This window comes from Lampetra fluviatilis, chromosome 30 (genome assembly GCF_964198595.1).
Source record: "Lampetra fluviatilis chromosome 30, kcLamFluv1.1, whole genome shotgun sequence".
Taxonomy (NCBI): domain Eukaryota; kingdom Metazoa; phylum Chordata; class Hyperoartia; order Petromyzontiformes; family Petromyzontidae; genus Lampetra; species Lampetra fluviatilis.
The window spans coordinates 4678451-4703222 of record NC_136304.1 but is presented as its reverse complement, the minus strand read 5'-3'; the positions used below and the strand labels follow the sequence as shown (position 1 = coordinate 4703222).

Sequence of the window (24772 nt, the reverse complement as noted above, 5' to 3'; positions counted from 1 at the left end):
GGCCGTCGCCTCGGACGCGTTTAATCCCTCGGATGACACTCCGTCACTGTTCTCATCCCACGGCCCATCAATCATCCCGTCATGCGGTATGACCTGGGTAGTAATGGAGGGTTTTTTGGGGGGGTTAGATCGCGTAAATGTAAACGTGTCGTTAAACCCGCCACCACCCGACACAGCCAATTAGTGAGGTTTGTCACGTACACAGAACGTGCCAATTCGCTACTAGTTCAGCACACCGGTGTGTTGGAGAGTAAGCCCACAACATCTACACAACATATACACTTTGAAGATGTAGATGTTGTGGGTTTACTCTCCAACACACCCAAAAACCTCTATTATGGACAATATCGGTCTCGAAAGTATGTGTGTTAAACTGACCTGGGTAGTAATAGTAGTTAGTGGCAGTTGTATTCAGTGCCATCCGGGGGGAGCTGCGAGCCCCTGGGAAAATCACGTGTGCCCCCCACCCCCCACCCCACCGACTCCGTCAACCTAAACCAGAAGTATGACATCTGACACCGTGACGTCGAATCGCGGTGCCTCCCAAAGCGCGGGGCCCGGGGCGGTCGCTCCGATTTGTCGTACCCTCTTGATGGCCTTGGCTGTATTTACCTTTCGTCCGAATGTTTGGCAAAAAAAAACATTCTCACCGCCAACCACCCTCACCCCTCCCACCCACCCCCCGCCCTCACGGCTCCACCCCCACCCTCACCCCGTGACCCTTCACCAACTCACGCCGCTCAGCAGCAGCAGCGTGGATGAAGTCAGATGTCAACAAACATCCACTGCCAACGCGGCGTGGAGAGCGGACTGAAAAATGGATGCATCTCATATGACGTATTCGCTATGAAGAAGGGCCATTGCCCGAAACGTCGCCGATTAAATATGTTTATTCCCCCCTCCCCCTTTAAAGCCACCACCAGTGTCGGTGACGCACGTGTTGGGTTTTGTTTAATTTTATTGTCCCGTGAATTTTGCACCGCTGCCGAACTCAGCAGCAGCAACCGAAGGTAAGCAAACGCACGCTGGAGCATACGTCTACGAAGAGAAGCAGGAGCTGATTGTAGGTTGTGTTTCACTTACTCGCACCGACCAACGCGGGGAAGTATTCTTTAAATAACGATCGCGACGGTGCAGTGGAAACATTTTTCGTTGTGCATTCTCCAACGTTGTTGACGTACGCTGAAGGTCAAATGTATCCTGCAGTGCACTTCGATTAATTAGTTGCGACGAAGTCAAAGGAGGGGACGTCCGTCCACGAAGGAGATGGAGCGATGAATGTCATCTCTCGTGCAGATGCTGGTGGACAGCTTGGGGAAGCATTGATCCAGCAGTGGATTTGCCGTGGCTGATGGTGAACACCGCGGCTGACTCGCACGTGAACGCGGCGCGTGTGCGTGGAGAGTAAAGCACAGTGGGGAGCGGTGGTGCAGCGGTTAGCGCGCGCGCTGCGTTACGAACCCGGCTACACGAGTTCGATTTTCGCGCGCGGACAACACCAACGCCAATTATCTGAAACGCTATTGCGTCTCCCCTAGGTCGGCTCAGCCTTAAATGGGTACCTGGTGCGGTGTGTAATAATCGCCACTGGAGAGACCACCCACCACCTCGTGTACCGTTTCGGCCTTTATAGTGCTCGCTAACAGCACTTGCCCCAACAGTCTTTTAAAGGCTATACGGGGGGTCTTTGTCTTATAGTCAAGTGCACGCCACTCCATGGATGTATTCATTATACATGCTCTCGTCCGCTGAATAAATAATTGAGCGAGCGTGTCGGGGCCCTATCTAAACGCATGTCAATTCATATAGTTTAGGACAATGTGATGAAATTCGTCTTATCTGATGTTTGGCTCGAGGGGACAATAGCCATCGTTTAGGCTCCACCCAGCCTCTCCCCCGCCACCTCCCATCCTCCTGCTCCTCCTCCCCACCACCACCTCTGAGAATCCACTCCCTCTGATCCCTCTCCTCCCACTTCTCTGCTCCCCCAGCGCCTCCCCCCACCACCACCACCATCCTGCCAATCCTGGGGGCTGCGTGAAACAAACTCTGGGAGCCCGCATCGCTCGCGCGCATTTGGGGATGGAGTTTGGTTGTCGGAGCCGCCACGGTGTGTCCAGGTCTCTAGCGCAACCAGCGTCGATAACCCCACGCGCGCACACGGGCGCCAGAGTCGCGCGCTTCGATCAGCGAACGCCACCGGTTAATATTCGACGGCGAATTCGGCGAGAATTGAGATACGGGTGCGTGCGAATATATCATTTGTACGGGAAGGAGGCTAAGCGTAGTTCTGCGCGGGCGCGTAAGAGACAGCGAGACGGATGAGAGAACCTCGCCTACGAATCGGCATTGTGAGCCAAATCGCGGGTCATAATTAATGACGATTGGTAGCAAATACAACAATCGTGGGGTAATGTGAGCGTGCTGCAACGTTGGCTGGCTTGGCTGGGCTGTCGATCGCAACGGGACGGACACGGCGCGCTCTCTGGCCGTTGTGATATCGAACAGAAGCAGATTTCCCAACTTGGCCTCCAAGCGTTAATTAGCAGGTTATTTATCGGCGCAATTTAATGCGCGCGCGCGTGCGTGTATGTGCGCGCGCGTGTGTGTGTGTGTGCGCGTGTGTGTGTGTGCGCGCGCGTGCGTGTATGTGTGTGCGCGCGCGTGTGTGTGTGTGCGCGCGTGTATGTGTGTGCGCGCGCGCGTGTGTGTGCGCGCGCGTGTGTGTGTGTGCACGCGTGTGTGTGTGTGTGTGCGCGCGCGCGTGCGTGCTTTATATGTTGTGTGCGTGTGTATCTTTGCTGTGTATGCGAGTGGGGAGCGGTAGCGTAGTGGAGAGCGCGCGCACTGCGCTGCGAACCCGGCGACTCGAACTCGTTCGGTTCCCGCTCTCATGGCCCTCCCCTAGGTCGATTCAGCCTTAAATGGGTACCTGACGCGGTGTGTAGACATCGCCACTGGAGAGACAAAGGCGGCCGGGCGTGGTGCTGTCCACCCACCCCCCCCTCTTGTGCCATGTCGGCATTCATAGGTGCTCGCTAACAGCACTTGCCCAACAGTCCGTCAAGGCTATACGGGTGATCTTTGTCTTTGTCTATTCGTGTGCACTTGTGTTGCGTGCGTGCGTGTTGTGTGTTTATCCGTTGTGCGTGCGTGTTGTGTGTATGTGTGTGTGTATCTGCTGTGTGTGCGCGCGTGTGTGTGTGTATCTGCTGTGTGTGTGTGCGCGTGTGTGTGTGTATCATTCGCAGCTCTCAATTCGTGGCCCTCCGACATCGACGTAACGGTTCGAGTGCAGTCAAGGGATCGTCCGCATCTCGCGAGGATCGAGTTTGAGTGAAGCCATCATCATAATCATCACCATCAGCATCATAATCATCACCATCAGCAACATCATCATCATCATCGTAAAGGGCAGCTTCTGACGTCGATCTCTACACGCGGGCATTTAAACGTGGACCGCTGCTCACAGACACGTGCCTCAACTTAATCTCTTACCTTTATCGGTTTGTCTTCTAAGCTACGATAGCCAGGAATTATTTGACACACGTCTAGAAAATACGTGCAAAACAACGGCGCTTGAGATAATCAGGGATATATGTGTGTGTACTGTGTGGCTGGCTAACTGCAGGGAGAGGCACTCGAGAGAATTTGCGTTAAATCTGAGCGCGGTTGTTATTTAAGCCGAGAGCTATCGCGCGTGGCGCACACACACACACGCACACACACACACGCACACACACACACGCACACACACGCACACACACACGCACACGCACGCACGCCGCTACACAACACCGCCACGCAGACAAAGACACCGACAACACAGCCTCCTCGACACACCGCGACCGACACGCTATCTAGTGAGACAGGAGAGAGAGAGAGACGGCTAAGAGAGGGAGAGATTAAGAGTAGTAGGTAGAGATAGAGAGACGGACAGAGAAGGAACCTCCATCGCCACCACGAGCCTCGCGGAGCGCTTCTCGTTCACACGCACCGCGCACACGCGCACAGTCTATCGTAGCGAGGCAGGAGGGGAGAGTGCGAGAAGGGGGGGGGGAGCTGAGAGAGCTGAGAGAGAGAGGAGAGAGGGAGGGTAGGAGAAAGGCACCACCAGCGACAACAGCAGCAGCAGCTCGCGCGCGCGCGCGCATCACCCGTCCACTCCGCTCGCACCGCGCCACGCACAACATCCGACCATGAACTTCTTCCGTCTCTTCGAGAGGAAGAAAATGAGCTGCCCGGTGGCGACGCCTGCCAAGGGCAAGGCGACGGCCAAGGGAGGAGCGCCCAAGGCCCCCGAGCCGCGGAGCAAGGAGCCGGCCAAGGAGACGGCGCTTTCACTCCCGACGCCTCCTCCACCACCGCCGCGCAGGCTGAGCGAGGACGAGCGGCGCATCGTGATCGAGTCGTGGAGAGCCTTGCAAGACGACATCACTCGGGTCGGGGTCATCCTGTTCGTAAGGTGCGAGTCGCGGCGACAACTCCCCCCTCCCTCGGTCACAAATCCCCGTGCTGTACGACCGGACGCTTTGCGCGGTCGCGAGCCGACTTCGTTTTTTGCCCACCCTCCCCAACCCCCACACCTCTACCCCCAGGTCGACTCAGCCTCAAATGAGTACCTGGTGTGGTGTGAAGGAGACAAAGGCGGCCGGGCGTGGTTGTTGCCCACCACCCCCCTCCCCCCCCCGTGTGCCGATCCGGCTTTCAGAGGTGCTCGTTAACAGCACTTGCCCCAACACGTCTGTTGAGGCTACACGGGGGATCTTTGTCTTTATATATAGCTCTCCCATGTGTTGTTTGGCGGTCGTTACCGTGTCTCGTTCGGCGTGATGTCAATCGCACGCGCACAGCAGCGCGGAACAAAGATAAGTGGCAGATACGAGGGCGATGAAGAAGAAGGTGGGGGACAGCTCCCTCCGATACGTTCACGGGTCATGCAGCGGGGCTGGATGCTCGCAGTAAACGGTCCGACGTTTCGCTCCACGCGCTGAACAACAACAACATCATGAATTGAGTTTCGTGAAAAGAGTTGCTCGGCACGTGGCGCGAAACGTCGGACATAGGCAAAGAAGCTCACTCCCAGCGCGCGGAGCGAAACGTCGGACAACACGCTGAGAATGAACAACAGCGGAGAACTGTCTCCCCGTAACTCATAATATCTCTTATCTTCGTCTTCCTTATCTACGCTTCCTCTGCACGCGCGCGTGTGCGCGTGTGTGTGTGTCTGTGCGCGTGTCTGTGCGTGTGTCTGTGTGTGTCTGTGTGTGTGTCTGTGTGTGTGTGTCTCTGTGTGTGTCTGTGTGTCTGTGTGTGTGTGTCTGTGTGTGTCTGTGTGTGTCTGTGTGTGTGTCTCTGTGTGTGTGTCTGTGTGTGTGTCTCTGTGTGTGTCTGTGTGTGTGTCTGTGTGTGTGTCTGTGTGTGTGTCTGTGTGTCTGTGTGTGTCTCTGTGTGTGTCTGTGTGTGTGTGTGTGTCTGTGCGTGTGTCTGTGTGTGTGCCTGTGTGTGTGTCTGTGTGTGTGTGTCTGTGTGTGTGTCTTTGTGTGTGTCTGTGTGTGTGTCTCTGTGTTTGTCTGTGTGTGTCTCTGTGTGTGTCTGTGTGTGTGTCTGTGTGTGTCTGTGTGTGTCTCTGTGTGTGTCTGTGTGTGTGTGTCTCTGTGTGTGTCTGTGCGTGTGTCTGTGTGTGTGCCTGTGTGTGTGTCTGTGTGTGTGTGTCTGTGTGTGTGTCTTTGTGTGTGTGTCTGTGTGTGTGTGTCTCTGTGTTTGTCTGTGTGTGTCTCTGTGTGTGTCTGTGTGTGTGTCTATGTGTGTCTGTGTGTGTGTCTGTGTGTGTGTCTCTGTGTGTGTGTCTGTGTGTGTGTCTGTGTATGTGTCTGTGTGTATGTCTGTGTGTGTGTCTGTGTGTGTGTCTGTGTGTGTATTTATAGTGTGGGGAGCGGTAGTGTAGCGCTTAGCGCTACTCTGCGCTACGAACCTGGCGACCCGGATTCGACCGACACCGGTGACGATTATCTGAACCAGTCCTGAGCCTCCCCTAGGTCGACTCAGCCTCAAATGAGTACCTGGTGCGGTGTGTAAACTTCGCCACTGGGGAGACAAAAGCGGCCGGGCGTGGTGCTGTCCACCCACCCTCTTGTGTGCCGTGCCGGCCTTAATAGGTGCTCGCTAACAGCACTTGCCCCAACAGTCTGTTACAGGCTATACGGGGGATCTGTTTTTTCTCTTTTGTTTCTGTTGTGTTGGGAAGGGTGAATGGGGCGGTAGAGCTGTGACGCACTGCGTGACGAGGTCAGCCGCGTGGGTTCAATTCTCGACTCCGGGGCACCTCGTGAATTTGAACCTATTTTGTCTGGGTCACCCGTAGGTCGACTCGGCCTTAAATAAACGCCTGGCCACGCCGTGCATGAACCTCGATATTGGGAAGGACCCATGTCGGCCGACGAGTGTCGCTGGCTTACACGCCCACCCCACGAACGTAGGCCTACTCTTCCGACCTTAATAGGTGCTCGCTAACAACGACAACAACAACATAAGCCCCCAGACAGCCCGTATGGCCGTTGGAGTTGTCTCGGTTTGATTTTTTTTGGCAGCTGCACGTCATTAACAGACGCGCGCTGGCTTACAGCGCGGAAACCTCCCGAGGGTATCCGAGACGTTCGGCTAGGAGGGGGACGAATGTGTGTGTCTTTGCGCGAGCGCGTCTTCTCCATGATCTCTGCAGGGAGCCCGGGCAGCGTGGGTGGTTTAGCAACGATTGGCGCTCACGAGGCCCGGCAGAACTAAGTTCGATTCGCGGTCAACGGTTTTTCAATTGGCAATCGGTAGCGATGATAATCTCACCCCGCGCATCCCGATCACGAGCCTCGTCTTTAAACGAGTTGGTTGGTGCCTGTTGCTGCAGTGTGTTGGCGCCAGCGCTGGGGGGAGGGAGGGGGGCGGAAGACAAAGGTGACCGGGCGTGGCATTTACCGAGCAAATCCACCCCGCAACCCGCCTCGTACGGCCGTGCCGGCCTTCGTAGGTGCTCGCTACTAACAGCATTTGCCCCAACAGTCTGTAGAACACCCTGCCGGGGGATCTTTATCTTTGCGTTTACATCTCTGGTCACCTGCTGGTCACCTTGTAATGCCTAATCCGTCTCTCGCTTGTGGTGTTCCTGTTTGTGTTATTCTATCGCCTCTACAACGATATTGTGTTTGCTGTTGTGCTATGTGCGTGTGTAACCGTGCCGGCCTTCATAGGTGCTCGCTACTAACAGCACTTGCCCCAACAGTCTGTTCAGGCTATACGGGGGCGGGGGGGGGGGACCTTTGTCTTTGTGTCTAAGCCACTCACTCAAACCCGCACCTCCGATTAGCACGGTTGGATACGTACGGTGCGAAAGAAGTTCAACATACATGAATGAACACAAACCCACGCACGACAGCAAACATCCTTGAACCAATCTGTGCGGCGCGTGTCTCCGTACACGCAGCTTGTTTTGTCAATCCACTGCTGGATGAGGCCCTCTCCCCACGCCTCGTGGGCCGCGAGAGATGTTGATTTATTTATTTATCATACTTCACCACGCTGGTCAGTGCGGGTCGAGGCCTTCATCCAGCAGCAGAGAGATCATGGCCGATGATAAACGTATGACACAGCAAGGCACGTTTGAATGTGGTATTCTGGCAGTATCTGCTGTGGCTTATTAAGTACCGAACATGTACAGCCCCTACTCAATCCACTGCTGGATGAAGGCAAAGCCGTGCGCTGAAAGAGGAGGAGGGGGGGGGGGGTCATTTGACCATACTTCACCCCCCACGCGAGTGGGTTTTGTGCCACCGCAACGTAGCGCTGACGTTCGCCGTCTCACATTCGTAACAACAACAACAACGACAAAACCCTCTCCTGCACGGTGTCCATGCCGCCGCCGCAGAGCCTGCTTTTTGGACCCCTCGTGCTTTGTGCGTGAACTCGACTCTGGGAATTCACTCACCTCCTCTCTCTCTCTCTGTGTTGCATGCGCGCCGCGTTGTTGATTGTCTCCAATAGGGGGGGGGGGGTGGAGGAGTCGTTTCGCCAGATTGAATCAAAGTGCAAATTTTCACTCTCCACGTCGGCGGTGACGTCGCCCTCTTCATCCGCACGATACGGAGTCACGGCGTTTGTCGGGGCAGCACTGCGCGGCCTTTTTATCTCGTGAGTGCATCGGATGGGAAGGCGAAAGAGAGCGGTCAATTTAAACCTCATTGTCATAAAGATAAAGATCACCCGTATAGCCGACAACGGGATGTTGGGGCAAGTGCTGTTGGTGGCCTCCTCTGTCTTCCCGGTGCCGATGTTTACACTTCGTACCGCCTTCTCATTTTTAAGTCTGAGTCGACCTAGGGGAGGCCCACGTATGAAGGCCGGCACGGAAAACGAGGGTTTAGGGGGGCAGCACCACGCCCCGCCGCCTCTGTCTCCGTCGTGGAGATGTGTACACATCGCATGAGGTACTTACCTCAAGGCTGAGTCGACCTAGGCGAAGCCCAGGACTGGTTCAGGTAATCGTCAGTGGGGTTAGTGGCCTTGAGTGGGAATCGAACTCGGGACGCCGGGTTTGTAGCACAGTTGCGTTATCCACCGCACAAACAACTGGCACGCGTGAACACAGCAGCCACGTGACATGCGCTTGCACACAGCGTCCATGTGCACACACATATCCCTCCCGTATAGACTTCAATAGACTGTTGGGGCAAGTGCTGTTAGCGAGCGCCTAATGAATGAGGCCAGAACGGCACACGGCGGGGGGGGGGGGGGGCTGGTGGTGGCCAGCCAACGCGCGCACCGTGACGACGGGGGGGGAGGTGAAAGCGCAGCCCTGCAATTGCCCACTCGCGTCACTGCCGGCGGACGGACCTCCGCTAGAGGGAGCAGGGGCTGGTAGCCTGCAGCGTGGAAGCCGCGCGCGGCTCTTGAAGCACTCGCTGACTTCGTGACGATGTTCATCCAGCACCACGCCCGTCCTTGTGGTCGCGTTGCCCTGGTGGTGGGGGGGGGGTTATATCATCCGACGCTTCGGCACAGGACGAGTTGCCGTCTTATTTGCGAGCACAATTTAACCAAGAAACCAAAAAAAAAACAATGCAGTCGTCAATCATATTGTGGCCTTACAAGGGAAAAATATAATCGACGACTTTTCATTGGTTTGCCGTGAAGAAGGGCCATTGCCCGAAACGTCGCCTGTTTTCTAATTTTTTTCTCCTCTCAAGGCCGCAGTGTTTGCCAACCGATTGGCACGGTTGGTGCGAAATATGCATCAACATCCATCGAAATGAGAGTTATTCTCGTGATTTGCAAGAGGTGGACTCGTTCACCACAGACCCGCCGCTCGAATAACCGTGGCGTGAACACCCCGTGGGTGAACGTTGAGCGCGTGTGGAACCCTTTTCGCTTCCCGAGGGTCGTGTATGGGAACTTACCTTTGGGGGGGGGGGGAGGGACACACCGCACGTGGACACTCTCACGCTCAGTAACGTCGCGGCAACGTTGGGTGTCCACCAAGGTGAATGGTGCCCCCACCCCCCTTTTGTTGGTCGTGACAGAAAGTGGCTGAGCGAGATTTAAAAACAAAATTGAGACACGGGGTTTGTAGCCTGGGCGAATAATAGCCCTCCCCCCTCCCCCCGGGCCCCCCGATTCGTGTGGCTCACGATGATAGCAGTGGCGACGTGGTGGAGGCCTGGCGCGCCACCGCGCCGTGGCTTCCCCATCTAAATATAGCTCCAGTTACCACTTCCCAGGTGATTGCCGTTCTTACGGCACATTTCGTTAAGTGACGGTGATTTCGGCGACCGTTTTGGTAATAGCGGCGGCGGTGGTGGTGGTGGTCGTGGCGGTGGTCGTGGTGGTGCTGTTTATGGTGATAACTGTCGTGTTGGTGATGGTTTTATTAGGGATGATTGCGGCGTTCATAATAGCGGTGACGGTTGTGATGGTACGAGTGATGATGATGATGCTGCTGCTGCTGCTGCTAATGTTACGCAGTTGAATTGTTCACCCGGGTGAGATAGGACTCTAGAGACCAGGGTATCGTCTCGTTGTCGAGAGGAACCTTTATAGGTAGTGGTGGTGGTGATGGCGTTGATGTTACTGAATTTACCGATGACGATCACGATGCCGCTGTTGATGATGCGGGCAGTCTTGATCATTACCATGGCGATGCCTTTAACTCACAAGATGATGATGATTATGGTGGTTATAGTAGCGATGATGATCGTGCTACTATTCCCGATGACGCCGAACGCTGCTGCTGCTACTGCTGCTGCTACTGCTGCTGATGATGATGCTGCTGATGATGATGATGATTGTGATCGAGCTGTTTCTTGCGGGATTGCGCTGCAGCGTTCCGGCGCCGCCCCTGGTGTGTCTCGCGTTATATTTAGCTCGGGACTTCCCGCGTTCGCTCCCTAAAATCGTTGCTATTTTTTTTCTGTCGCTTCTGCTCGGTGTCGTAGTGACGACGAAGGGACGACATCTGATCAATTTTTCGCACTCCGCAAACTCTGGCTTTATTGCTCTTTTCCCCTGTGTGTGTCTTTGTTCTTTCATCTCTCCTTCCCCCCCACCTCGCCTCGACTATCTCCATCCTTTCGCACATCTCTCTCTCTCTATGGCTGTGTATGTGTCTGTTTGTTTTGTATGACCTGCATTGTGGGGGGCGGGAGGGGTTCTCTCTCTAAGCACTCGCATCCTTCCATTGCCATCGCGTGAGAGCGATCCGATCTATGCTGCCTCCAGAAGGGGAGGCACATGCCTTGCATTGATTTGTCCTTTACTTAGCCACGTGGGAGCCCGGTTTTGAGATCGAGTAGCTGTTAAAGAGGCAGGCTTCCTGCAACTCTCCTCCTTACGAGATTCGGAGGCCGTTGGAGCCGTGCACTTTGAAAACAAATCGAGATTGAAAACTCATTTCTGTCCAACTGTTTTGTAGTTTACTTTGTTGTCCTTCCCCCCATACCTCAGATTAGCACGTGCGGTGTGAAAAAGAAGTTCAACATACATGCATCATCTTATTAGTGTATCCAGGTGGAGACTCGTTGAGATGTGTTACCTCTTCACTGATTGACGACGAGCCTGTATCTAACCAGGCGATGGCCAGGTTCAGATTTGTTGTCTCTCAAATGGCTGTTGTCCTTTATTTAACCAAGTGAGTGGGCCCCATCGAGATGTTTTGTATCACCTCCTTGAATGATTCATGTCCTGTATTTGACCAGGTTAAGGGTCAATTAAGATTTCTATACCTTCGCTCTCCCCTCCCCCACCCCCGTACTTTCTCCATCGAGGCTATTTATTTATTTTATTTAAGCTGGTAAAAGTCGGCTGAAATTCATCGTCTTCTAATATATATGCGTGTGCTTTTGTTGAAGATAAGGGTCCTATTGGGATGAAACGTTTCTTTGTTAAGGAGGTCATTTCATTCGGCGGACAAGCGCCGCATTGAGATTCATTCTCTCCAACGATTGGCGTCGTTTTTTTCACCAGGTGAGGGCACCTCTCCCATTGAAGCGAATTACCTCTCAAATGATTGGCATCCTAATAATTAACCACGGGGCCCGCCCATTAATATAAACTGTTTTTTTACAAAACCAGAGACGACCACCCCCTGTCACAGAGGCACCGTTACTATTATTTCACTGGAATTTAGCAATTTGAGCCATGGCACCAAGTAAATAACAGCCTTGAGTAAAATTCTTCACACACGCGCACACAATATTCGTGCTCAAACAAGCCTCAGAAAAGCTGGCCTCCACTGGCAGCTCTAATCCTGCAGCGGTGATTCCACACTCCTTTGGCGGGGACCAGTATATCCATAAAAAGAGCCACTATTGGCTGCTGGCCACACGGTGCGAACTGATGCTGCGCTCATTCTCTATGAAACCCAGAAAGAAGAGTCTCGTTCATGAACATCATCATCATCAGCAGCCTTGGCCAATCCACTGCAGGATTAATTCCTGCTCTTCCCAAGTCTCATTAAGCCCAGTCATTCTGCCCGCAGCCACATCACCCGAAATGCGCCACTCATTCTGGTTTCAGGCGATTCCGATTGCCTCGAACAGACTGCTCATATTGTGGCAGAAGCAGAGCCCATCTTGATGGGTGAAGAAGCTGCAAAAAATTGATGACGCTTCCTCTGATCTGCGACTTGCAGACTTTTATCCAACAAGTTCCACTGCTTGAGCCTAGACGTCAAAAGTTCGGCATTGGACTTGGTGAGACCAATATCTCTGATCAAGTCGTTGAGGTCTTTTTGGTTGGGGTAGTACGGGTTTCTCTCCTCAGCTCCACCTCTGAAATTGTCATCTAGATCTACGTCTTCCTCGCTCTCTGACTTGCTGCTCTCTTTTAAAGAAGGCTGCTCTCTCTCTGGAGGAGTGCGTATGGGGAGCTCATGGCAGTGTGACACCGGGGCGATGGATGAAGGAAGGTCTGGATATGTGATATCAGGTGCATTCTTGCCAGTCCGACGTTTGGTAAGGTTCACCATGCAGAAGTAGCAGTTGCTTGAGTGGTTAGTGGGTTCCCGCCAAATTATTAGGATAGCAAACTACAAAAATACATTTATTTCACCCATGACTAATGTGTAAGAGATTAACTTTGAAAATTGTAAAACATTTTAAAATTAAAAACTTTTTCCATTGTAAAATTTGTAACAAATTTTATAACTTAAAATTCTGAGCAACAATTGTACATCTTACCTTCCAGAGTTTTTTGCATTGCTCGCAGGTGAAATGAGGTGCCTAGGGGTTGTCTTGATCCCCGACAGGCATGCCGAAATATGCCTTGTAGGCCTCACACATCTTAGCAGATGCTTCCACAGAGTACTTTTTCACTCTTGTCTTGATAAATTGGTCGCAGACATAGCAAAATGCGTCTGCCAGATGCGTGCAGCCTCTTCATGCCATCTCTCAGAAAAATGCAGATATGTATCCAATTAGGCGGCTGGAACTAAACTGAACAGGTGGGCTTGAGGCCCCTGTATTTATACTACTATTTATATTATTGGAAAGTTCTAGAATGTTCTAGAAGTTACTCCAAGTTTACTCAGCACTGAATCTATCTGAAATATTCTGAAAAATAGGTAAATTTCAAAATATCACTGTCCTCATCACAAAAGCAAAGTTTATGGATAATGATAGGAATTTTCTGTACTTTTGAGACATAAGCAGTTAGGAACTAACACTTATTACCCAGGAACACAACAAATCGTTACACTCTGTTATCCATTAACAGTATAAAGCATTAAAAACGGATCACACCATGGAGTTTGACACAACACCTGTGATCGCTGTGAATACCATATCTGCAGTGACATTTCCCCCTGGGTTCACACCGATTCCCATCACAAACTAAGAAATTGGGGAGGACTTTTTATGACTTGAGATTTTTTTTTCATGTGAGCAACCGATCACTGGGTCTCTCCGCTCAAATGTCGATGTCACGATGGGTGTCACCAATACCATGGCAGGCACGTGAAAATACATCTATAGAAGACACCCGAATAGTTTTAGGACCTCTCCCCAAGCCCCCGTCTTTTTTATACTTGTTTAACGATGGTGGATGATGATGATGATACAATTATGGGCAACACAGTGCATCTCGCTCGATATGCGGCCGAAGTTATCTCCCGCGGATGTAACCCTCCAGTGGTCTCAGAGGACTCATGGGCGGGGGAGTTATAATCATCTGCATGGTTTACTCGTAACGCCGTGCACGCTTGAGCTGTCAGCTATGCACAAACCCAGCGGCGCTTGTTTGTACGCGCGTGTGTGTGTGCGTGTGTGTGTGTGCGTGTGCGTGTGCGCGTGTGCGCGTGTGTGTGCGTGTGTGTGTGCGTGCGTGTGTGTGCGTGTGTGTGCGTGCGCGTGTGCGCGTGTGTGTGCGTGTGTGTGTGTGCGCGTGTGCGTGTGTGTGTGCGTGCGCGTGTGCGTGTGTGTGTGCGTGCGTGTGTGTGCGTGTGTGTGCGTGGTGGGAGCGGTATTGTAGCGGTCAGTGCGCTGCGCTATGAACCCGGCGACCCGGGTTCGATTCCCGCTCACGGCCAACACCAGCGGTGACGATTGTCTGAACCGGTCCCGGGCCTCCCCTAGGTCGACTCAGCCTCAAATGAGTACCTGGTGCGGTGTGTAAAGATCGTCGCGAGGGAGACAAAGGCGGCCGGGCGTGATGTTGGCCACCCACCCCCTCGTGTGCCGTGCCGACCTTCATAGGTGCTCGCTAACAGCACTTGCCCCTACAGTCTGTTAAGGCTATACGGGGGATCTTTGTCTTTATCTTTGTGTGTGTGTGCGTGGTGGGAGCGGTGTCACGGTGGACGCGCTGTGCTATCATCACAGACGGCGCCACCGTGGGAGGCGGCGAGGGGCGAGCCGGGGGGTGGGCAGGGTGGGCTATTAACCCCTCCCATTCCCACCCCCTTACGCTTGGCAGCAAGGGTGGGGGCTGGGGGGGGGGGCAAAACATTTCCTTGAGTTACCACGTTCCCACGTTAAAATATTTGGGACACATGGGAGGTAAAAGCCAATCTGGTTGTGCCATCGCTTTCGAGTGTGCAGGCGGTGCAACTGCACTGGGGGCCCACGCACCGCAGGAGGCCAGGCACCGGGCTTTCAGGAGAGTGGGCTTGGTGGGGGGGGGGGCACGTGCATGGTCTTCAGCATGGACTTGAGCAGAGGGACGCGGGTCGACAGTGGGAGCGAGTTCCAGGCTTATGAGAGCAGCAGAATTGGCGCTGCTAGGATAGCAGGGCTGGTTTAGCCGTTGTGTGGGCCACCTTAGCAGTAACAAATACCGAGCCGTAATAAATTTTTGTGGTAAGGCCCCATAACGATGTGACCAAATCTAAAGAACCCTCCACCACCCGACCACAGCCAAACAAATTCACGTGGTGGTGGTGGTGTTCATCGATTTATCGCGCCGATTATCGCTGCTTCTGCTCGCTCACCGTTGAGGTGAAGGACAATCTCCGCAACAAAGTTCACCAACTACACCTGGCAATTCCCTTGCAACTGCGTCAAGCATCATCAGGGCAAGACCCCAGGAAGTTAGAGTAACTGCGTGGCCTCGTCCGGCTTCCCTAAATGGGTGTCATAGTCTCACAGGAAGTAGCCGATTGGATGATAGACCGCTTAGGGAAAGAGAACTTCGGTTGGCCCGAAGGGAAATTTGGTGATGACGGACTCACTCCAGTAACCTATTTGAGCCGGCCCTACTGGACATTAGAGCTGTATAGGTCATCGGATTCCTCCAGTATGAATAAATATTCGAACAACACACACGTTTCGAACAACACACACAAAAAAACTTGCTAAAAGAATAACAGCCATTGTGCATATATATTGAACCATGGTGATTTCCTGAAGATGTGCATTGTGGTCCTCTTGTCGAAGGTCACCATCAAAAGCGATTTGAGCAAATGTGACCGAATGACTGACGGCCGCCAGCAGCAGTGATGCGGGTTTTACAGCCTGCACTATTAATCTGTTACGACGGAGTTTTCTCATCAATCATTGATTTTCATCTGACGAGAAGGTCAGGATAGGGGGGAAAGATGTGACCTCCGAAGAGCGGCCTTCAGATACGTTTGGAAGTGAACCTGATTGAGATGTCCACTTAAATTGTGGCGACTCGTTGCAGGAGAGAAATACACGTTTTTTTTTCTTTTACCAGCTAAGGCTCACTACTGAGCAGCGATGTAATTATTTTACAGCAGCGACCTGGCCACACGTCATAGCTCAACGAAGTGGCTTGTCATCACGTAGACATTTATAGCAGCCAAATACTCTAAATGTGTGACGTTGATTCTAATTGTGTGTGGGGGGGGGGCATGGAACCGAAAAACCCGGAGAAAATCCACGCGATCACGGGGAGAACATGAATACACTCCAAATATACAGGCGTCAGGGTCGGGATCGAACCAACCACCTCCTGCATAGCGGGCAATGTAGATTGTGAAAGCTTTAACTCCTATCCCCATTACCAACCTCCGTTGAACTACACAATTATGTTCACCATTAATGCGCAGGTCCTGGGAAATATGCAATAAAATTGTTCAAATTTGTATTGAGAGGCGAAGACATTTCAAATTTATTGACATAATGAAGAGCAGACGGACCCTTTTAAAGGCCAAACTTGTAAATGTATAGGCGGCTTACATCGCCTTAAAAGGAAAATGATCAAAAGTGACTCAAGAAATCCATCGTGGGGAGATCAGCAATGCCACTCGTGTTAGTCCATTAGCCCAGACCGGATAGGTTTTACTTGTCAGCACCACCTTCAGGCCGCAAAACCACAGCGGTTCCAACAACTGTGAATGATGTGATAGCCATTGGGAATGAGCGGGTTACGAAACAATTCGCTCTCGTTATCGGTGTAAATATTATCGGCACTGCTAAACATTCTTGGCGCCGATTTCTGACCTGGCCCGTGCAATGCATGGCCCATGCAAAATCTTCTCTGCGTCGCCGCTCTTGAGTGGCGTGCGATAATGTTAACGTTCTGATTTAAATCGCTTCACACGTACACTTATTTTGGGGCTATTTAAGGGACGCACTGCTCTGTAGCCTCCGCTGTTTATAAATGTACTTCAACGCGGAATTGTTTTCGTCACCTTCATCAAAATGTTCCAGCTTTCACAGGGCGCCGGGGTGTAAAGTACAATTTCAAAATAATAACGACGCTCTCACTCGCCCCCTCTCTCTCTCTCACTCTCTCGTGTCTGCTCCGAACACGAGCCAGGCATTGCCTTGCACCTCATGTCTCGATGTCGTGGGAAGGCGGCGGGGGGGTGGCGAGGTTGAAAGGGGGGGGGGGTTTCTGGCATCCTTCCCTGGCGCTGGTTCAGGAAGGGACGGTCTGATGATGCTGTAATTGTGGGTAATTTTACCAAAATTGGCCCTATAACTGCAGCAGAACTGCGAACTCACGAATCCCTAGACAGCGTGTCTTCAGTTGGTAAATAAGTGAGGATAAAAAAAGAAAAGAAATACTGAATAAACTCCTGCCTTCGTCCCTGCAGGCGATCCCTTTTAACATTTCTGACGACATCGCTGCTTTGTGAGATCTCGGAAGCTTTAGCCGGGTTGACGATCGCCACGATTTGTATCGGGAGCCAGTTGTAATAATTAATATTATGGTTTTTTTATATACAGCTCTCCGATGCGTTATCGGGTTGAATCTCGTGTCGTTCGTCACGATGTCCGACGTTTCGCTTCACGCACCGGGGATCCTCTCCTGGAAATGTATATACGTATTTTTTTTTGTCAGTTCCTGAAGAAGCTTCCAGAGCACGGAGCAAAACGTCGGACATCGTGCCGGACAACGCGCGGCGCAACCCAAAAGCGCGCCGGAGAAATTCGCGAAAGAGTATTGGCACGACGGCGAAACGCTGTCACCGCAACAAGCCGAAATATATATATACCAATAAACCCACAATGCATTCGGTTACGGTTTTAGCCATTGAACAGTGCGCACACTAATCTGTGAAAATAAATCTCCAAGCCTGGCCAAATTTGTTACCACCCAGCTCATAGTTAAACCTGCCACGGTATTGAACGCCCTGTCCCCGGGCTGAGCTATGATTTCCCATTAAGTTGTTTCGTGCCCCGCTAAGACAACGTTGTGAAATTGACACGTGAATAATGCACAATGGCACTTCGAAGTTTTACCTCCCGTAACTACTTCCATTTGCTTCGCAAACAAATATTAAATGCTCCCATTATCGTATTAGGCTCGTGTCTGCGTGTGGGTGCGCGCATATATTGATTATCGCGGTCGCCTGGTGGTATGTGCGCTGTCCAATGAAGCTGGCCACCCGAGTTCGATTCCCACTCGCGGCCATCATCTGTGACGAATATCTGAAATTGGTCCTGGACCTCCCCTAGGTCGACTCAGCCGAAAACAAGTGCCTCTGTGCGGTGTGTAAACGTCAGCTGGGCGTCGGCACCAGTAAGCCAGAAGCACTCTATCCTGCCGCCTTTCACAAGCGCTCGAGTTGGTTTTGTTTAGCCCAGGTGAGAACCCAAGAGACCAGGATGGTAATCGCGGTTTTGATTTATGTTTTGCTTGTGCGCGAGAGTGACCTGCGAAAGCGATCTTTTGTTTATTACCGCACGGCCGTCATCGTTTGTCGCAAGAAACAAAAAAAGGTGCTGAAGAGGGGGGCAAGGGGGGGGGGCGAAATTCTTGGACGCCAAAACGACGTTCGCTTGCGATTCGGGTCGACCTCTCCCCCGGTTGGGCACTCGGCATGCACACGGTGACGTGAGTGGAGGAGAGCGAATGATGGGGGGGGGGGGGTTCAGCGTCGTCAGTTGATTGTTTTGAATACTCGATAATATCCCTTAAGCGGCGTGGCATGGCTTAATTAGCACGCCTCTGCATCGACGGGGGGGGGGGGGGTCGGGAGGAAGAGGGCATTAAGCAATTTGAGCTCCACTAAGCGTCTTCGGTAACCTGGGATTTGGCGCGGGTCATTAAAGAGGCGATGCGTGGCATGCGGAGTGGATGGGACGCATTTGTTATACAAAACGTGTGCACTTGATGCATACAGAGCAGAGAGATGTGGTTCTGCTATATATATGCTTATATTTTATTTCACTTAAGGGGCGGGAGATGAGTGGCGCTGTGCGTATCACCCCGCGCTGTGAACCGGAGTGATCCGAGTTGGATTGCCGGTCACGGCTAAGATCAGTGGCGAGTGATAATAGAATTGTTGCCAGGGCCCCCTCCCTCGCTTCCCCAACCTCCATTGACCAGCGTGGTGAAGTATAGTAAGGCAAAACTCTATTTGCTGAGACGTCGTGGGGATGCCTTCATCCAGCAGTGGATTGACAGGCTGAAAAAATGTGAATTAATTTGACTGCAACCCTCTATTGTGGGCACGGTAAGAATCCCGCTGAGCCAACAACGAAAGTCTCTCTGCCAAGGAAACAAGTTGACATTCTTCCAATCATAAATGTGTTAGTTGGTGTTGCTGTTGTTCTGCAGAAAATTCCCTTTTAGAAAACAGTGCTCCGTGTGCCTCCGTTGGAAGGTGTTCATTTCTTCACAGGCTATGGCGTCATCACAACAACGTGCGGCATTGCAACACAGGCATCAGAACACATGGCATCACAACAACACGTGGTATCACAACAACACAGGCATCAGAACACGTGGCATCACAACAAAACGTGGTATCACAACAACACAGGCATCAGAACACATGGCATCACAACAACACGTGGTATCACAACAACACAGGCATCAGAACACGTGGCATCACAACAACACGTGGCATCACAACAACACAGGCATCAGAACACATGGCATCACAACAACACGTGGCGTCACAACAGCACGCGGCATCACTACAAATACAAAGAAAAAATCCCCCGTTTAGCCTTAACAGACTTTTGGGGCTAGTGCTGTTAGCGTGCACTTATGAAGGCCGGCACGGCACACGAGGGGGTGGGTGGCCAACACCACACCCGGCCGTCTTTGTCTCCCCAGGGGCGAAGCTCACACATCACACCAGGTACTCATTTGAGGCGAGGGGAGGCCCAAGTACCGGTTCAGATAATCGTCACCGGTGTTGGCCGTGAGCGGGAATCGAACCCGGGTCGCCAGGTTCGTAGCGCAGCGTAGCGCTAACCGCTACACCACCGCTCCCCACCATCACACAAACACGCTGCGTCACATCAACACGTGCCGCAGCCGTTAAACTTGGGGGGGTCTCATTCGCACGCAACTCCTTGTGTGAGCCGTGGGTACGAAGCGAACCTCTCGGCGCCTGGGAACGCGCGGTCGGACGGAAATCTCCGCTCCCACCCCTTCCCTAATCCCCTTCCAAGCCCCAAGTTTCCTCCTCCCCACCCTAATCCCGTTCCCCCGTGCCTGTCCATTTGTTTTGCTTTGTTCCCCCCCCCCGGCCGCTATCCCCGATGGGGAGATTGCGACCCATTTACCGAATGGCATGTACGCAACCCTGCCCACGTGCCCACGTGCGTGTGACAGAGCGGGGGGGGGGGGAGCGGTAGTGTGGCGGTTAGTGCGCCGCGCTGCGAATAGACTTTAGATTCCATGGTCAATAGCAGCGACGACTGTCTGAGCCGCTTCTGGATCTTCCCTAGGTCGACTCGGCCTTTAAATTAATACCTGGTGCGATGTGTAAACATCGCCGCTCGGGAGACAAAGGCGGTCGGGCGTGATGCTGGCCACCCACCTCCCTCGTGTGCCGTGCCGGCCTTCATTGGTGCTCGCTAACAGCACTTGCCCCAACAGCATGTTAAGGCTATACGGGGGATCTTTGTCTTTGTATTATCGCGCCAGAACCAGGAATGTTTTCGTCGAGGACGGCGACCTTGACAAAGAGGACCCTCCTGGGAAAGCCGGGAACAGGTGGCAACAGCTAGCAGCAGGGTTCCTTGACAGTCAATTCAGTCTCTTTTTAAGTGGCCATGGTGGCTGTAAAAAGCCCCCCCCTCCCCCCCCCCCCGAGGTGACATCCGCGCCCCACCTGGAACGGTGCTGGCGGTGGTCACCGTGGAAAGCGGCGGCGGCGGCGGCAAGGAGGGGGGTGGGAGGAGGAGGGGGGGGAGGTCGGGGAGCTTCTCGGAGTAGGAAAAACCCGGCACGGATCCACCGTGCCGCTGGAATCAACTCGGCCTCGTGTGATGCCGCGCGCGCAACGCGGCCCCTGCAGGGCGATCGATTTTGTAGATACCCCACTGATATCTAAAGGACCCTATTATTTTCTTCCCAACGGGGCGATTGAATATTCCGAAAGGCGATGGCTCCGTATATGGGCAGAGTGTACCGGGAGGGGTTTGAAATATTTAATGAGCGTACGGTATTCAGATTGATGCGAGACACGTCGAGGCTTTGAAGTTAAATGTTACATCTTGACTTAAAGCTTTCGTGACTGCAGGAATTCATATTTTTGGGGTCTTTCGGTAAAGTCACGTAGATAGGTTCGAATAAAATATATCTACGTGACTTTACCGAAAGACCCAAAGAATAAGTTAAATGTTGTTTTCTAGATTGGGGTATTATAATTCTAAAATGCTTATTTACCCGGGAAAGCCTCGATAAATCTCAAGACTCCTTTTTTAAGAAGGGTCCTGCTCAGTTTTTGGCAGTCGGGGGCAATGCTGCTGCTGCTGCGTACGTGGAGCGGTGGTGCAGCGGTTAGCACGCTGCGCTACGAAACCGGCATCCTCGTGCGATTCCCGCTCACGGCTAAGATCAGTGACGATGATCTAAACTGGCTTTGGGCCTCCCCTATATTTATTCAGCCTCGAACGAGTACCTGGAGTGGTGTGTAAAAACATCGCCGCTGGGGAGACAAAGGCGGTCGGGCGTGGTGCTGGGCACCCACTCCCTCGTGTGCCGTTCCGGCCTTCATCGGTGCTCGCTAACAGCACTTGCAGTCTGTTAAGGCTATAAGGGGGATTTTTTGTCTTAGTTTATTTTTGTGATCACAGCTGAGTAATGGGCATTAGGATGTTTGGCCAACGCCCTTTACGCCGCGCTATGGGAAGCAACTCGAAAGGCCGGAGACTTCAAACTCCACAGAGGCAGGCGCCCGAGTCGGGAATCTAAATCCCTCAGGGGCTTTTCGCTGTAAGGCGTGATCATCTTCATCATCATCACCGCCGCCGCCGCCACCACCTTTGCCGCCCCGTCGCCTCGAAGTGCACCTAACCTGGCACCGGTGTTGCGGTGACGTCACCGCCACTTTAAGTGGTGAACGGCGGTTATTGGTGTCAGTGTTGCCCGTGTTTGTTCACGTGTTCTTACTCCAAGAGTGTGATTTTTGGCTGAAGGCTGTGCATCTGAAGTATGCGGTATTTATTTTATTTCCTCCAGCGCAAGAGCAAACAGATTCTCTGTTTCAAATGAACATTTCTTTAGGGAATCTGTGCATGATCATTTAATTGAAAACGATGTTAATTGTGTGTGCAGTGCAATGCATTTCAAGGTGCAAGCATTGTGTGCACACGGCACGAGAGATGACTCCAACGCGTCGAATCGCCCTAACTAGTTGCCCTTTCGTTATACGCAGTGAAGTTTTACGGTGGTTTAATCAGGCGGCGAGAAATCACGGGACCAGGATGAGTCTCATTTTGCAAGAGTAACCTGGGGCATTGGGCTGCCAGTTGGGGACTACGATTGCTGCACTGCGTGTTTCTGTGTAATCCCAATCAGGCCATTTGCAGTGTAATTTTCGAATTTGCCAAATCTGGACACTGACGCTGGCACACAATTGCCTAACTCTTGCGGATATCGGTCAGAGATTATTTTTTTGCTGTGAATCAGGCGGGCACGTATGATTATTATTACCGTTATTGCACACCGCAGTATTTACCAGGATAGGCCGCTGGATTCGAACAGTGAACCACTGCAAAGAGCGGCGAATGTGCATCACAATCTTTGGAGACATTTTGTCTTCCAATTGCAAAAAAAAAGGACATTCTTCAACCACTTGAATCAGGCCCAGGGAATATTATGTAAGATGCGTATGTTGTATATATTTGCGTGCGTGTTTGCTTTTTTAGTTTTTTTATTGTAAATGTTACTAATATAATTGAAAAATAATTACTCCACCCGTGATTTAATCCAAGCGTGCGCATCGGTGCAAGATTCGCATCGGACAACGGGGCCCCTGTGATCTGGGGTTTTGTTTATTGGGGTGGCGGTGTAAGTGGGGATCAGTGGGGGGGGGGGGGGGGTTGCAGGGAGGGGGCCGATGTCCTTCCCTGACAAACCCCACTCCCCATCATCGCTCCTCATTCTCCCGCATGACGATCACGGCGGCGGTGGTGGTGGTGATGCCCCGAATCGCAATCAACACCCACGGAAGCGTCCCAAAAGAGACGCCTCCTCCGCCTTCCCGCTGTCAAATTAAAAAGCCATCTCACCCCTGGCGCATTTGAATATGAGGGTCGCCGCGCTCACGCCAGCGATTTGTGAATGCAGAACGAGGTGGGGGGGGGGGTGGAAGGGGGATCGGGGGGGGTATGATGATGGGCGCGTTTCGTTCGTGGGTTGTTTTGGCCCCCCGGGGGCAGTTGGAATATCGAGGTGGTCTCCGGATTATGTTCACTTGTCGCGCACGGCTCACGCTACCGCGTTCACGCGCACAGCACGCGACGGCGCTGGGCGCTACTTGTTCAAACTCGCGCGCGCGCGTGCGTGTTCTGTGAACTTCTTTCGCGCCGTACGTAACCAACCGTGCCATTCGTGTGCGGAAAAATGCACCGCGCGGTGTTGCCATCGTTGATGCCATAAACGTGCAATTACTCTGTTCTTGGTATTTTTTTTTTAGTACACGCACCTATATGATTTTTTTTATGTGTGTGTGTGTGTGCTCTATTTCGTTGTTGTTGTTGTTGTTATTATTATTCATTCGCCTTCTCTTTTTTTATCGTGTGTCGAGACGCATGGGATTGGTGCCGAACGTGTAATTGTGGGTGGTTGGGGATGGTGGGTTTCTTGGTAAAGCCATGAAATAAACGGGGGAGCGAGCGCTGATGGAATGGAGAGGTGGGGGGGCGTCAGGGTGGGGGTGCTGTGGTGTGTAGCGGTGAGCGCTACGAACCTGACGACCCGGGTTCGATTCCCGCTCACGGCCAACACCCAGTGACAATTATCTGAATCGGTCCTGGGCCTCCCCTTGGCCACCCACCCGCTCGTGTACCGTGCCTGCCTTTATAGGTGCTCGCTAACTGCACTTGCCCCAAAAGTCTGTTAAGGCTATACGGGGGATCTTTGTCTTTGCTGTGGTGTGTGAGCCCCGCCTCCCATCCCCGCCGCAGCGTGGATTGCCTCAAATTGAACCGCCCACGAAATCCCACCAGATTTTTTTATATTTTTTTAGGGACAAGCCACGAGATAGACGGGCGAGCGAGTGCCGACGGAGTTAGGGGTTTGGGGGGGGGGGCTTTATGGTGGCGGGGGGGGGGGTGTCAGCCCCCCCACGCTGTCCCCTGGCGACTGCGCCGTCTCGCCCCGTGTCATGGGGAGCTCGCCCAAAGTTGCGCCGGGAAACATCACAAAGTGAACTTCCCGCGAAGTCAGTAAATACGATAATTACTCAAAACACCGGGCCTTACTGTGCGCGCGCGCGCGTGGGTGCGTGCGTGTGAGTGTGCACGTGTGCGCGTCAGTGTGCACGTGTGCGCGTGAGTGTGCACGTGTGCGCGTGAGTGTGCACGCGTGCACGTGTGTGCGTGAGTGTGCACATGAGTGTGCACGTGAGTGAGCACGCTTGTACGTGAGTGTGCACGTGTGCGCGTAATGCACTCTAAGTACGGAAGATGGACTCCTGACCCTACTGGTCTACGTGCTGGTTGCTCCGCGAGTGGTTAATGGCCGTGTTGTTTGTTTTGTTTTTGCCTTCCCCCCCCCACCCCCCCGTGTCTCTGTGTGTGCGTGCGTCGTTGCGCGCGATGTGTTTGCGATGCTCGCAGGCTGTTCGAGACGCACCCCGAGTGCAAGGATTCCTTCTTCCAGTTCCGCGATATCGAGGATGTGCAGCGGCTTCGGCTGAGCAAACAGCTCCGCTCCCACGGGCTCAGGCAAGGGGCTCAGCCGCGAAAGCGTTCACGATTCCATCCCCCACCCTCTCCTCTCCCCTTCCCTCCCCTCCACCTTCCCTCCCCTCCACCTTCTCTCCTGTCCACCTTCTCTCCTCTCCACCTTCCCTCCCCTCCACCTCCCCTCCCCTCCACCTTCCCTACCCATCCACCTTCTCTCCTCTCCATCGCCC

General features: G+C 52.9%; 1 protein-coding gene across 5 annotated transcripts in view; it reads left to right on the top strand.

Annotated features, from left to right (window-relative positions):
- Positions 1 to 2013: 2013 nt before the first annotated feature.
- The window catches only part of LOC144943152 (neuroglobin-like), a 52652-nt gene continuing 29893 nt past the window's right edge, over positions 2014 to 24772 (top strand). Inside the window, exons 1-3 of one of the 5 annotated variants that reach the window (XM_078870374.1) lie at positions 2014 to 2120; positions 3252 to 4465; positions 24474 to 24581. In XM_078870374.1, coding sequence (XP_078726500.1) covers positions 4200 to 4465; positions 24474 to 24581 — 374 coding nt within the window. In that variant the 5' untranslated portion in view covers positions 2014 to 2120; positions 3252 to 4199. Of the gene's footprint in view, positions 2121 to 2222; positions 2244 to 2277; positions 2352 to 2810; positions 3032 to 3251; positions 4466 to 24473; positions 24582 to 24772 lie in introns of those variants that run through there. The other 4 variants (XM_078870375.1, XM_078870377.1, XM_078870376.1 and 1 more) reach the window with 4 other exon arrangements.